At 44.9% G+C, this 14,633-nt stretch overlaps 1 protein-coding gene across 6 annotated transcripts in view; it reads right to left on the bottom strand.

Moving 5' to 3' along the window:
- Nucleotides 1–14,633, bottom strand: part of Cul9 (cullin 9) — a 47,316-nt gene that overhangs the window by 22,369 nt on the left and 10,314 nt on the right. For all 6 annotated transcript variants that reach the window (XM_026785382.1, XM_005359749.2, XM_026785383.1 and 3 more), the window contains 6 exons: nt 12,328–12,535; nt 7,010–7,206; nt 6,478–6,695; nt 5,598–5,844; nt 5,415–5,520; nt 4,741–4,968 (listed from right to left, as the gene is read on the bottom strand). In XM_026785382.1, coding sequence (XP_026641183.1) covers nt 4,741–4,968; nt 5,415–5,520; nt 5,598–5,844; nt 6,478–6,695; nt 7,010–7,206; nt 12,328–12,535 — 1,204 coding nt within the window. The remainder of the gene's footprint in view (nt 1–4,740; nt 4,969–5,414; nt 5,521–5,597; nt 5,845–6,477; nt 6,696–7,009; nt 7,207–12,327; nt 12,536–14,633) is intronic.

Raw genomic sequence — 14,633 nt, 5'->3', positions numbered from 1 at the left:
AAAAAAGAAGTTAGAAAAAGAGGAAAGGAAGGAAGCAAACGGAGATGTCTCCATGAGACCTCCTCCGCAAAATCCTTGCACTACTGCTTCTGCCCCTATGGACTTAGGGGCGGAAATCCGAGAGATCCGGGACAGGTTAAATAATCTAAGTAGAGAGAAGCAGATTTATCCTGTTGTGGAAAAGATTGATCAGCAGGGACAGAGGGCCAGGCAACATAACCCTCTGGCCTTTAAGGATATTAAGCAGTTAAAGGAAGCAGTTATGGACTATGGAGCTCATGCTCCTTTCACTGTAGCTTTATTGGAATCCTTTGCAGAACTCAACCTTATACCCAGTGACTGGCTGCAGCTTTGCAGGGCTTGTCTTTCGGGGGAGATTACTTGTTATGGAGAGGTGAAATGCAGGAAAGTTTCAAAAAGACTGCAGGCAAAAATGCTGAAGCAGGTTTCCCCCAGAATAACCTTGACATGTTAACTGGTGAAGGACAATATGCTAGCTTAGAAGCACAGATTGCTTATGATCCTGCAATTTATGCTCAGATAGCTGCAGCAGCCGTTAAAGCTTGGAAAACTTTACTTAACAAAGGATCACGAGAGCAGCTTTCTAAGATCCTTCAAGGATCAGAACCTTATTCTGAGGTCATTGACCACCTTCTACAGGTGGGAAGTCGCATTTTTGGGGATGTGGATTTAGCTATGTCAGTCGTTAAACATCTGGCCTTCGAAAATGCAAACAAGTTCTGTCAGCAAGTTTTACGCCCCCATAGAGATGGAGATTTGAAAGTCTTTATCCGATTATGCAGAGACATTGATGGCACCCACATGATGGGCCAGGTAATTACTTCTGCCCTTAAGAAAGGCCACGGTGGAGCTAGGCCTAGAAATTGTTTTCAATACAAAAGGTCAGAACACCTCAAAAGGAACAGCCCTGCTGGTGTAGGTGCAGTTAATCAGCCCAGGAAATAAGGCAGGTGTGCTGGTACAAGCCTTTAATCCCAACACTTGGAAAGCTCTTGAATTCAAGGCTAGCTTGGTCTACTAAATGAGTTCATGGAACAGCTAGAGGGAGGTTTGCTATAAAGAAATCTAGACTCAAAAGGCTACAACTTCAGGACAGTAAAAGGAGGTTAAATATGCTTCTTTTCCATTTTAAAATCTTGCTTCTTGGTCAAAAATTTTTTTTGGTAGGCATATAAATTTATATCCAAGGTAGATTAATTTCAATACTGTGATTCTATAGGAAAGTTTTAAAATCAAAAATTGAAATACATTCAGAGGATTTTTAAAATTGTTTAGGCTATCCAGAATTTTTATTTCTTTCTTATAAAATTGAGGATTGTTCTTTCGAGTTCTGTGAAAAGTTTTGCTATAATTTTAATAAACATTTACATTAAATCTGTAGATGAGTTCTATGAGAAATGTTGCTATAATTTTTAATGGACATTTACACTGAATCTGTAGCTTGCTTTCAATGAGATTGTCATTTTTGCTGTGTTTCTTCTACTTTCCCAAGAAAATAGGAGATATTTTTATTTTCTAATGTCTTAATTTTTTCTTAAAGGAGTTAAGAAGTTTTTCCATTTTGTATGGCCCACTCTTGGGTGGGAATCAAACTGTCTCAGCTTTATGGTCCTTTCCTGATGCCAGGTGTCGCTTCAGGATGGACTGCTGAGACTCAGGTCTCTTACTAAATTTATCAAGGGCCAGAGTTATATTCATGGATATTTATAAGGATGATGTCTCATTTATCCTAAGTATAAAAGAGATACATTTGGGTTGTTTTCAGATTCTGGCTATGATAAAGTAATTCTGATATAAGCAAGGCTGATCACATGTTCTTATAGTTAAACAACTTTTGTATTTAGGCCCAAAAGGGGTATTGCTAAAGTTTTAAGGTGGATATTTGCCTGATTTAAAAAAAATAGACTTAATGGGGGCCCCCCAGTGCTGGGGAGACTCTCACTCAGGTGTCGGGATGGCATGACACCCATAATGACTCACAGGAGACTGTCCTTGCTGCGGTCACACAGAGCTTTGGTTGATGAGATGGGACGGGAGCCAGTACACTGGAGCAGAGGCTCATGGCCCACGCATGGGGAGTTCTACCCCGAGTGACTGGGAGAAAAAATTTTTAAAGAAAGAGGCCACAGCCCAGTGGTCCAGGAGGGTCACTGAACTGGCTGGTCCTAGATTTTTTATTCTTCTATTCCTTCTGGGAGAGTCTGGACTTAACCAGGGTTTTCAATACTATGTATGATCCAAAAATGGCTGTGCCAATATGTTTCCCTAAAATTATTTCTTTACAGCCTCTGGCAGGGGCACGAAATGTGTTCACTGATGGATCTTCCACCGGGAGAGCTGTAGTAGCCTCCCCTCCTGATTTTGATATTCAGTCTGTTAATACTAACTCTGCTCAGGTGGCTGAATTGGTTGCTGTCCAGATGGCCCTAGAGAAATATGCTGATATTCCATTTAATCTTTTTACTGACAGTCAGTATATAAGGAAAATACTTACACCGTTGGAAACTGCAGCTTATATTGCCTCTATATCTCGAGTCCAGATGCAGTTATTGGCTATTCAAACTTTGCTTTGGGCCCGATCTGTACCCATTTACGTAGGGCATTTGCGGGCTCATACTGACCTCCCTGGTGCTTTGAGTGAGGGAAACACTTTGGCTGATCAGCTTACTCGTCAGATTTATGTAGTGAGTCAGGAATCTTATAAAGCTGCAGAAAAAGCTCATAATCGTTTTCATCTCAATGCTGGATCTTTAAGATTTCATTTTAAGATATCTCGAGAGCAAGCCACTAATATTGTTAAAAAGTGCTCTCTGTGTACAGAACTTTTAACTGTTCCCCATTTGGGAGCTAATCCTCGTGGGCTTGCCCCTAATCATTTATGGCAAATGGATGTCACCCATGTTCCTTCTTTTGGGCTCATGCAATATGTTCACGTAACCGTGGATACATATTCTCATCTCATTTTTGCCTCGGCTCACACAGGGGAAAGATTACGAGATGTTAAAAGTCATTGTCTACAGGCTTTTGCCTACATGGGAGTTCCTAAAACTGTTAAGACTGATAATGGACCAGCCTATACTAGCACTGGCTTTGCTAAATTTTGGTCTGAGTTTTCTATTTCTCACAAAACGGGAATACCTTATAATCCTCAAGGACAAGCTATAGTGGAGCGAGCGCATCATACGCTCAAAGCCTATTTGCATAAAACAAAAAAGGGGGAATATGGTTCCACCCCCAGAGATCATTTATCTTTTATTTTATACATTTTAAATTTTTTGACTGTTGATGCTCAATCTCATACCGCTGCCGACAGGCATTGGCGGCCAGATTCTTCAGGGATGCCTCATGTCAAACGGAAGAATCTATCAGACGGCACCTGGTATGGTCCAGATCCTGTACTGGTGTGGGGAAGAGGGGCTGTTTGTGTTTTCCCGCAGGATGCTGACAATCCAATATGGGTACCTGAGCGGCTGGTGCGTGCGGTGGATTTTCCTGTGCAGAAGCCTGAAGACAGGACAGAGCCAAGAGATCAAGGAGACTCTGGCTTGTCGTGGGATTCCTGAGGAGCTGGCTGCGGTGGTCCGAGTGCCAAGGATTGTTCCTCTACCTGTCTACCCATCTATCCATCCCATGATATCGGCAGCCACAGCTGTTGCTGCCACAGCAGCTAAAGCTGCTGGATTTTTCATTAGTCAGTCAGTTGCTTCCTGCTAGCAGAAAGGATACCTTCCCAGGGCAGGTTGCAAATGCTGTAGCATTCAAATTGAGCTAAATTGACAAATGAATATTGCAGTTAATTTTGCTCTTGGTTGTGGTTTAAGACCACTGCTAGTTGTTACAGTAATAAGCTTATTGCTGTTATTCATGGACCCTGAGATATACAATTTACAAATTGGCTCTTAAAATTATTCTAGTTAGCTATACCAGGGTTATTTTCACCAGCGCTGAGACCTTACTTAAAGGCTCCAATTTGGGCAGAATGGTTAAGGATTGAGCAGGCACAGTCTCCTTAAGGGATGCTTACATGTGCTGGAGCATCATCTTCATGGTTATGATGCCAGAGCCAAAGGCAAGCTCAGGTCAATGTTGCCATGTGGCAAGTCCTCTTAGCTATTGCCCCAGAGAATCTTTCAGCACAAATCTGGCTGAACTCGGTGATGGATGACTAGTGAGCCAAAGACGGGAAAGGCTTTTGGGGGGCTGCCTCAACTTAAGACAGGAAATGTGTTTTGACCTGGATGCTTTCCCATGATGGGTAAGGGGTATTGCCTGATGTCCAATGCTGCCCAAGACAGGCCTAGTCATAATTTATACAAAAGGGGGACCTGTAGGGCCCTGGTCTCCCTTATTCCTGTGGTGCATTCGTGGGGACAGTTTATGATCAACTAACTAAAGCTTCCTGTGTGTTTCTGTGCTAGCCCTGCCCTGGCTGGTGGTTAGCTGTAGGGCATTCACTCCTTTGTTAATATGGTAATTTCCCACCTGCCTGGGCAGAAATCCTTGTGCTGCAGCTAGGTAGATAAGGACTTCCCAAAGGCTGAATAAAGTGGCATTCTGCTGATCTCCTTTCGAATGACCCTGGTCTCTCTGTGTGTTTTTTTCAACCTCCAGGCCTTTTGCCCGACTCGCGTTCGGTACAGTGGCGCGCGAACTGTACCGAGGGTGTAACACCAAATCTGGTGTTATTTTCTCAGCTCTACACCCACAACCCCTCCTCACCTGAATGCAGCCAGTCAGAATGCTTGAGGTGAGGTTACTGTAGAGCTGGGCGTATTTCTCACACTCTGTCACCAGGTCACGGAGCTCAGAGGCCAGCAGGAGCTGTGCAGAGTGCTTGTCCATCACTTTGGAGAGGGCCTCTCTTGCCCCCAGGCAGCAAAGCACTACTGCATAATCTTTATGCATCAGAGCCAGGCGATGCAAGAAGCAGATCAGCTCCTGAGTCATCTGACCCAGAGAAAGAAAGAACAGAATGTGTCAGGGCAAGGAAGCCCAGTGGCAGAGACTGAGGAAGTCTGCAAAGCTGGGAAGGGTCAAGGAGATTGGAACAGCATACTGAGGTGCTAGGACTCCAGAGCCAGCAGGCAATTTGGGATCTGAGTGGTTTTGTTTTTTTTTTTTTTTTTTTCTTTTTCCGAGACAGTGGGATCTGAGTGGTTTTACAAGCTTCTTTCTACCTGTGCAAACTATTCCAAGAGTTAGCCTTTGTCTGACGTCACTCCAGGAAGTTCAAAGACTTTAGGATGACATCAGCCTTCCTCTTCTCTTTCTCTAGTTCCCAGTGCACTCAGACCCTCAGACCTACATGCTCTGCTCAACAGCTACAACCTCACTAGGCACATGGTGCCCAACGTTTGCTTTCCCTCCTCCAATCGCTGCCAGGGCTCTGGTACCTCAGAGTCACTGCTTGGACCACTCAGGCAGTTGAGGCAGGGCTCCAAGACCTCGTGCCAGGGGAGGACCATTGCCTCAGGATAATCCAGTAGTCGTGTCATGACCCTGGTAAGGGGACGGAAACAGATAAAGCTCCAGAACTCCCTTAGTCCCTGTGCATAGATGCCTGGACAGACCCTTACCTGAGGACCGTGAGCAGCAGAGTTCTGTTGGGCCCAGGGGCATCAAGTGTCCGCAGCAACAGGAGGAAAGGCTGGGTTTCCTGCTGGAGGCGCTTGAGGAGAGGCTTCATGGTACCCTGAGGGCTGCCTTCACGGCATAGCACACGCTCCAAGTCCAGGAAGAGTTCTGCAGAAGGGCCTCCCACCAGAGAGCGGATGAGTAACTCAGGGGATCCATCCTGACCCTGGGTGCTTGGGCTCTCCAGTGCTGTAGTTCAGACACACCATAGGGAAAATGTGCATGAGAGGCACCTTAGAAGTCAGTCAAACCAAGAAATGGACACCCGAGGAACCACCCCCTAAACTTTCTTCCCACATTGAGGATATCTATGTCATAGCTTATCAAAGTATAAGAATTTTTCTTTTCTGGTCTCCAATGTTGACCTAACTACACTCTCAGTCAGTTCCTTTTACTATTAAATGCTAGCTATAATAAGCAATACTCTTACAATGATACCTCCAAAGTTTGAAGGCTTTTGTTCCACACACTCAAGGACACATGTTGCTTATTTCAGTATCCGTAGGTCTCGGGTTTCACCCGTTTTTTAAAACCCAGAGGATTTGTTATGACATCAGCAGTTCTGCTTGGGGTCTAACTTGTATGGTGTTGCACACTGATACCGCTAACACTTGGGAGACCGAGGCAAGAAGCCCTTGAGTTTGAGGTCAGCCTGGGCCACATAACCTCATACATATTACACTCCCTGACCCTGAAAAAATGTCTAGCTTGAACATTTAAGGTTTCAGTCATTTCTGGAAGAATCCTGTACCCTTCAGTAAAGGACTGGTCACAGGGTGACACATGTCCCCTGTCAACAGAACATTCCCTCCACAAGGGTACCTGCTCGTTCAGGACTTCCCCGAGGCTCTGAGTAGCGGTTGAGAAGCATTATGAGGATGGTACGTGTGGTGGGCATTGGCTCTGTCCCTGGGGCTATCCCCGAGTGCCTAAACAAGGTGTCTCTTAACTCTTGGGTTATGATCTGGTCTCCCAAAGTGTGATGGTTGCACAACAGCAGGTTGAGGAGAAGCAGACCATTTCTCACTGCAGAGGAGCACCTAGGAGGAAGTCGACAGTGAGTGCAAGAGGCAGGGAGACAAGTGCAGCTAGGTTGTAGGGTGCTCCAGTGGTTCCTCTGAGGAAGAACTCCTGACTACTGGACCTTGGGCCACTACTCCCAATCCCATGAATGAAAGTTAGTTTTTCTGCCTTCCCTGGAAATCCCCTACGTCAACCACTTTGCCTCTCCTCCGGTGACATTCTGAGAAGGCCACCAGTGTTTACTCAAAGGGGACAACGTAAGTACAATTTCTGCTGAGCACACGAGCCTAGGCCATAGGAGAAGTGGGGCTTAGGGAGGGTAGTATCTGACCCCTCAGTGTTCAGCATCAGGACCACAGCTGCAGGGACACTAAGGAGCAAGCTCTCAGACCCTGGACGTGTAGCTGAGTCAATGCTGGCGAAGATCTCTCTGGTCATCTGGGTATCAAACAAAGGTTGGATGGAATCTCGGCTGGTCACAAAAGTGGGGATCTCTGAAGAACTGGCAATGGCTAGCATCTTTAGTGCCTGAAGGAAGAATGCAGCAGAGTTAGGGGTGAACAGAACCATTCACAAAGGATATGGCACAGTGATAGAGTACTTGTTTAGCATGTGCATGGCCCTGGGGTCAGTACCCAGACCCTCCCCAAGAGAAGCTAGGAAGCTGCTGTCATCATCCTAGACATGGCGCTCTGGCGCAGCTGGACTACTGGCAAACAGGGATGATGGGGCCTGAGGGAAGGGGGAGATGTGGGTAGGAGAGAGGGGAGCAAAGAGGAAGCTGCAAACAGAGCAACTGAAGAGTGGGTAGTAAACCCACAGGCTGATGCTCTCTCCCCTAGGCTCCCAAGCTGCCCTTTCTGTTTCTCACAGGATGCTGCCCTTTGACAGCCAGCAGCTAACTTCTGAGCAAGTCCTTGAGGTCGCACCCATCTCGATGACACCCAGCCCTCTTTCCTGAGTTCCTCCTCTCACAGCCTCCCGGCATTCCTCTTTCTGTATTTCTCTCCTGGTCCTCAAATACAGTCCTTTTTCTCCTTTCTCTCTTCCTTCTTAGGCAACCTCACTGACTCCTGTAAGACCAATATCCACACAACCTATGCCCCCGGGCCCTGGCCAGCATCTGTCTGGCTGTCTCACAAGCACAGTAGTGGGAATTATAGGAAAAGCACTTGTGATGTGAAATCTTATTTGCTGGTATTACAGAGGGAATAAATTAAAAACAAACATCATGCCTTAGAGGGAAGGCTGTCTCTCTGAAACAAATGCCCAGGGAATGAACTGGTCTAGAAGCAGCACTCGGGAAACTCAGGAGAGGCGCAGGCCCCCCCAAGCGAAGCTCTCTGCTTCTGATTGCCCCAGTGTAGCCCACACAGCTGGAGACTTCAAGCTACAAGCAAAATGCTGTAATTCTGTCATGGGCAAGAATATGAATTTAGGAGTAAATGCTATATTTTTGGTCATGCAATTTGAGGGGGACCAGAAAATATTTTTGCATATCAGTGGTCTAGATAATGTCTGGCTACTTTTTGAAGGAGAAGACCCAAATAACCCTGTAGCGGAACTGTGTCCTGGCTTTCCTGGATTAGCCAGCTCTGAGAGGACCTGTGGTCTTGTCCATGTGCCCACTGTACTGTGAGAGGCCACTGTCAGAAGGGCTCTGGATGAGGCTATATGCAGCCACGATGCCTACACCACAGCAGCGGAAGCACTTCGGTACTGAGTGGTTAGGCAGCCAATCTTCTCAAGGTCTCTAGACATGCCTTCCTTCCCTGCTGTCTGACCCAGGTGGCAGAGCAATGGCAGTGTTACCACTCAGTTTAAAAAGAAAAAGCAAAAAACCACCCCCACCCAAAAAAAAAACCCCTCTATCATCATATCTAGGATGCTAGTCTTGCAGACTACACCTACCCGGAATCAAGTGTGGAGGAGTCAACACACCTAAAAGCTAAACTCTCATATTCTCAGGCCCCTGTTCCTGTAACACGCCCCAGTTAGCAGCCCTCTCTCATGTGAGTCGGCTCCCTTCAGCACGGGGGCTCCAGGGACTGAAGGCGGGCTGCCCGGCTTGGAAACAGGCTCCTTTACTACTAAGCCACTCACAAGGACAGCGTGGACCACATGGCGGTCACTGCTGGTGACCAAGTTCCAACATTCTGACTTTCAGATCACTGGTCCTCAGCACCTTTCACTTTCACTTTTAATGATCCTCGCTATGTGTTATGGGAGTTCCCTTGTGCCTTTTCTTTTGGGAAATTTTGTGTGGGTTTTGAAGGATGAAAACACATAAAATGGAAGCCTCTTTAAACAAAAATAATTCTTTAGAAAAAAATTTCTGCCACTGTGGAATCTTATTGTTAGTTTCCAGCTCTGAGGCAGCAGTGGCCAGCCTGCCTGAGCGGCAAGGGAGGTAGTTATGTCATCACCTGCCACCGGGTGCCTTCCCAATGTCAGTTTTTCAACCCCCTTAAAAGTGCCCAACTGTCACTCTTGCTTCTCTTGGCTTTCCGGTCTCTTCCGGTCCCTCTCTTGTCTGCCTGCCTCTCACACCCCCACTCTTGAGGCCTTTTCTCCTTTCACTCCCCCATCCCCACCCCGCCCAAATACCTGACCTAACTCCGTGGCGCGGCATGTTCTATTCTTTCACATATAGCGTGATAACTCTGCCTGTTCCCACACAAGTTAACACCAAGCCGCTAGAAAATTTGGATAGTAACATATGCCTGATAAATAAGGTATCCTTGATGATCACGATTTATAAATTCTAAGGTCTACATTTGTCTAGTTTCTGGTTTGTTCACGTTTAGGCTTTAGCTATTTGGATAAACCAAGCATGCAATAAACTGCAATAAGAAGGGAGGATACAGACTGTGAGCATTTTCCTATTGCATCTGGAATATATCTTTAAATTTTTTTTTTTATGTTTTTGGTTTTTCAAGACAGAATTTCTCTGTGTAGCCCTCGATGTCCTGGAACTCACTCTTGTAGACCAGGCTGGTCTTAAACTCATAGAGATCTACCTGCCTCAGCCTCCTGAGTGCTGGGATTAAAGATGTGCACCATCAACATCTGGTGGGAATATATCTTTATTTGGCTTAGAACTCAGTATAGTTAGAAGGTTTAGTGAACTGACTTTTTGATCCATTCTTCCTTATGCTTAACAGTAGTAAGAACAGCACATTGTATACACATGCCATCTAATTCTATTATATAGAGAGCACCACCAGCATTTTGGTTAATGTTCTTATTGTCATTATACCACATACTAGCATGTGCTTGTGTGTGTCACATACACATAAGACATAGAACACACATAAAACATTGCTTTCGTTGAATCTTCCCATGAGCAAGACTGTAAGTGAGGGCTGAAAAGAAAATAATTTTATTCGAAAGGTAAGCCCAGAAGACTTGCATGAAGCTTACAGGTGGAAAGAAAGTCCACTGCATGACATTCATAAATCAGTTTTCACAATAGGAGAGATACGCTATCATGTGGGCGCCCTTTAGGAAACTGGAGAGAACACGGGGGGAGAGTTATGAATTATTATTGAGCAGAGGCCAAAAAGTGTGAGCCTATTTCCACCTTGTCTGAAGGTCGGAGAGTATTGGCATGCTCAAAGCTGTTAACAACATTGTGGCTACACACTTCAGTCTAGGGTGTGGTCTCTTGGGGTTTCTGACATTAAGATGGCCGATACAAAGATCCACTTCACCCCGGCCAATGGTCAGGAAATTCAAGCATACTTCTGCTCTTTCCCTTGAAATAGGAGGTTTGACCTTGGAAGTGACTGTCTTTAGGATACTTGATCTAGGGTGAGTTCATTGCCTAAACAGCAGAATTCTAACGACTTCATGCCTCAGAGTATTGAAGTAAATAGCTGTTCCAGTTGTCCTTTGTATCATGTTAAAATAGTCTTTTGTCTTCTTCCCCTTGTTGTGTTGGGGTATAAACACATATGAAAAATTAAATGCAGGTGATTTCAATCTTCACTGGAACTCCTCCCTGTTCTGTCCTATGTTTCTGTGGTGATTTCAATCTTCACTGGAACTCCTCCCTGTACTGTCCTATGTTTCTGTTTATTATTTTCAGTCATGTCTTCATTCTCTTTCCTTGTTTTTCTAATCCCCATGTCTCTATCCTGGTAAGTGATATCCTTGTCAAAGCTGGTGTCTGACATCACTGACCAAAGGTTAATCTTGAGCATAGTGAGTATTCCTTCAGGCCTATTATGCAGGCCCATGGGGCAACAGATAGCCCCTAGTCCCTTGAAGAAATCAAAGGCAATTGGATGGAAGACATCTATAAGCACTCAGTATAAACACTGCATATTTACTTTCTTTTTTAAAAAAGTTTAATCTAATTCAATAGCTTTCATATTGGTATAGCCTTATTTTCATATAGCTAACATCCTTATCAATATATCAGCATTATATTATAACATTGTTATACTAATATATTTTCCATTGTTGAACTTTTACATTTTCACAAATTTCCTATTTTAATCAAAGTACAGGAAAAAAACCTTTATCTTTATAATGAAACCTTGGAAGTAGAATCATGAATTAAGAATTTATGCTTTATTAGTTTTGGCTAATATTCCTTATTACCTGCTCTTAAAAATAATATTATTCTATAGCTAAACAATAGAACAATTGTATACCTGCTTCATTATGACTTTCCACTGTATTTTATTTTATTTTATTTTTTCTTTTATTGGTACCCGGAGGGACAGCCGTGGGTGCTGGGAACCGAATTCTTATATTTTTGGTTGTGAGCCTAGCCTTTTTTAACGGCTGAGCCATCCCTCCAGGCCTTTCCACTGTATTTTAATAAACTTTATGTAACTTAAAAAAAAAAACTGCAATATTCTATATTGGAGTGTCTGGTCCCCGAAAAAGTCCTTTTCCCAAGGTCAGGCATTTAGACATAAGCCCCATTCTCTCAGGGGTTTGAAGAAAGTTCCTGCTTGCTAAAAAGGGAGTCATTCTTATCTCTGGCAAGAAGAATTTGTAGACCATTATTAATATATAACTGTGGTGCCTATTAACTTGTCAATCCCTGATCACAGGCCACACACAGCTCACACGCCCCCTCTCTCCCATCTAAGCCTATGTGCAATTACAGACTATAAAAGATGTAGTCTTGTGCTGGAGAGATGGCTCAGAGGTTAAGAGCACAACCATCTTAATGGGATCTGGTGCCCTCTTCTCGTCTGCAGGGACACATGCAGGCAGAACACTGTCCGTTAGGGCTGGTGACTCCAGCACTACCTATTGAATATCATTCCTTTTTGTTGTTGTTTTGTTTCCTAAGACAGGGTTTCTCTGTGTAGCCCTGGCTGCCCTGGAACTCACTCTGTAGACCAGGCTGGCCTCCAACTCCCAGAGATCCACCTGCCTCTGCCTCCCGACTGCTAGGATTAAATGTGTGCACCACCACTGGCCAGCTTGAGTATTATTCTTAAAAACTCCATTGTACCTTTCTCCAGTCATGCACTCCAGCTCCAAAACCACCCAGAGCCCATTCTTAGAGCTCCCTGTGTCTTCCCACTTGGTCTAAGTCAGTACAGCACAACTCCAAGGCCGGTGGCCATCCTCCCCACCTACCTGTCTCACTCATTGCTCTCCCAGTTCTGCCACTGTACTCACCGCCAGTCCGGCCTGCTGTACCAAAACTGATGTCTTATATTCTTTCATGCAAACCAGCACAGCGTAGATGCCACCCTCTCTGGCAAAGAGTGGACGCCATTCGTGCTTGGTCATGAGCAGGTAAAGGAGGCGTAGGGCCAGCACCACCACCATCTTCTCTCCCACCTGGTTGGTCAGCAGCTCCACCAGTGTCTTCACTAGCTTCTCTCTGGGAAAAGAGGAGACACTGAGATCCCCCATCCCAAGCAACCTTGCCTTACTTTCCTGACATGATGCTCTCTGACCCCCTGCCAACTCCATCCATCAAGATTCAGTCTGCTCTTCTACCCTAACCTGTTTCCTGACTTTAGTCTCGCTCCTGAGCCCTCCCCTCTGCAGCCTAACTGCTCCCCAGCTTCTCAATTCAAATGGCTTAAAAGTTAAAAAAAAAAGAAAAATGGCAGGTAGATTCAGGAAGAGGGGGAACAGTACGTAGGAATGGTCAAGGTTTGTTTGGAAAAAAATCACAGTAGCTTTGTTCCTAGTTAGTCAAATATAACCAAAAGTATTTGACTGAAACTCTGGAGTGAAGACGGGGGCCAAAGCGATGAGGAGACTAAAGAAGTAATGGCAGACAGGTCTCAGCCAGTGAGCAAGAACAGACTACTGAAAAGTGGATGGTGGAGCTGGGCATGGTGGCTCATGCTGCAATCCCAGCATCTGGGAGATGGAGAAAGAACTGCCAAGAATCCAAGGGCAGCCTTGAGCACAGTGTGATAAACACATTTTATCTTCAAAAGTTAAAAAGCCAAAATGCAAAAGAATAAAATCAAAATTCTTCAAACAAACAACAAGCCCACCCTGATGTTGCTGGGGTCGTAGCTCAGGGACAGAGCGTGAACTTGGTGTGTGTTAAGTCTGGGGTTCAGTTCCTAGCACCTAGAAAGACAGCTCCCTGCTATCCACTTGAAAAAGAGGTTAGGCTTGCTTCATGCCATTTGCAAAAATAAATTTGCAGTTGAATTTTTTAAATATTTTTATGGTTTATTTAACTTTATTTCATGTGCATTGGTGTGAAGGTGTCAGATCCCCTGGAACTGGATCTTCAGACAGTTGTGAGCTGCCATGTGGGTGCTGGGAATTGAACCTGGGTCCTCTGGAAGAGCAGTCAGTGCTCTTTACCACCAAGCCATCTCTCCAGCCCTTGAATTTGAAATGAATATAAAAAACAAAAACAGAAATAATAGATATTAGAAAAATAATAAAAATTTTTTTCAGAGGCTGGATGACTCAGTTGGTAAAGCACTTGCTTGACAAACATCAAGATTTGAATCTAGAGCCCTTGAACCGACATAAAAAGAGCTGGGCACTGAGGAGGCAGAGACAGGGGACGCCTGGGCTTGTGGCTGGGCAACCAGTCAAGCCAAATGAGTGAGGTCTGGCTTCAGTGAGTGAGTCGTTCTCAGAAACTAAGATGGAGAGAGGTTGGGTGAGAGGCCAACATTTGACCGCCATGTGCCAAAAAAGCATCCTGGAATAGGATGGACCTTTCTTTTACATTTTTATTTTTAATTATGTGTGTGTGTGTGTGTGTGTGCGATGTGCATGCACACATGTGCAGAGGCCAGAAGAGGGCATTGGATCCCCTGGAGCTGGAGTTTACAGAAGGTTGTGAGCCTCATGATGTGAATGCTTTGAGCTAAACTGAAGAATGGACTTTCTTTCTTTCTTTTTAATTTTTGAGACAGGGTTTCTCCGTGCCTTTTTGGAGCCTTGTCCTGGAATTAGTTTTGTAGACCAGGCTGGCCTCGAACTCACAGAGATCCGCCTGCCTCTGCCTCCCGAGTGCTGGGATTAAAGGTGTGCGCCACCACCGCCTGGAAAGAATAGACTCTCTTAATAGGACAGAAAATTTTTGAGGCTATAAAAAGCTGAAAACTATAGCAAACTAAAAACTTTAGCACACTGAAAGACACTACAAATAAGATTAAGAGGGAAACGATATGAGCTGGAGAAGATGTCCAAGAGAAACACTGATAGAGCAAGACATGGAGGTTTATGTCTGCAGTCCCAGCTAGCTATAATCTCAACACTGAGATGTAAAGGTAGGGGGTCACAAGTTCAATGTCAGTCCAGGCACTGCAGTATGAGACTCTGTCTCAAAATACAACTCTCCTTTTCATAGAAAAAACAAAAAATAAAACCAAAATGTTGGTTGTGAGCCGGAGAGCTGCGAGTCCTGAGAGTGAAGGCTAGCCCTTGTCACAATGTGGTGAAGGCTAACCCTTGTCACACTGTGGGGAAGGCTAACCCTTGTCACACTGTGG

This window comes from Microtus ochrogaster, linkage group LG2, assembly GCF_000317375.1.
Source record: "Microtus ochrogaster isolate Prairie Vole_2 linkage group LG2, MicOch1.0, whole genome shotgun sequence".
In the NCBI taxonomy this organism is placed as follows: domain Eukaryota; kingdom Metazoa; phylum Chordata; class Mammalia; order Rodentia; family Cricetidae; genus Microtus; species Microtus ochrogaster.
Note: the sequence above shows the minus strand (reverse complement) of the source record. Positions and strands in the feature narration are given on the sequence as shown.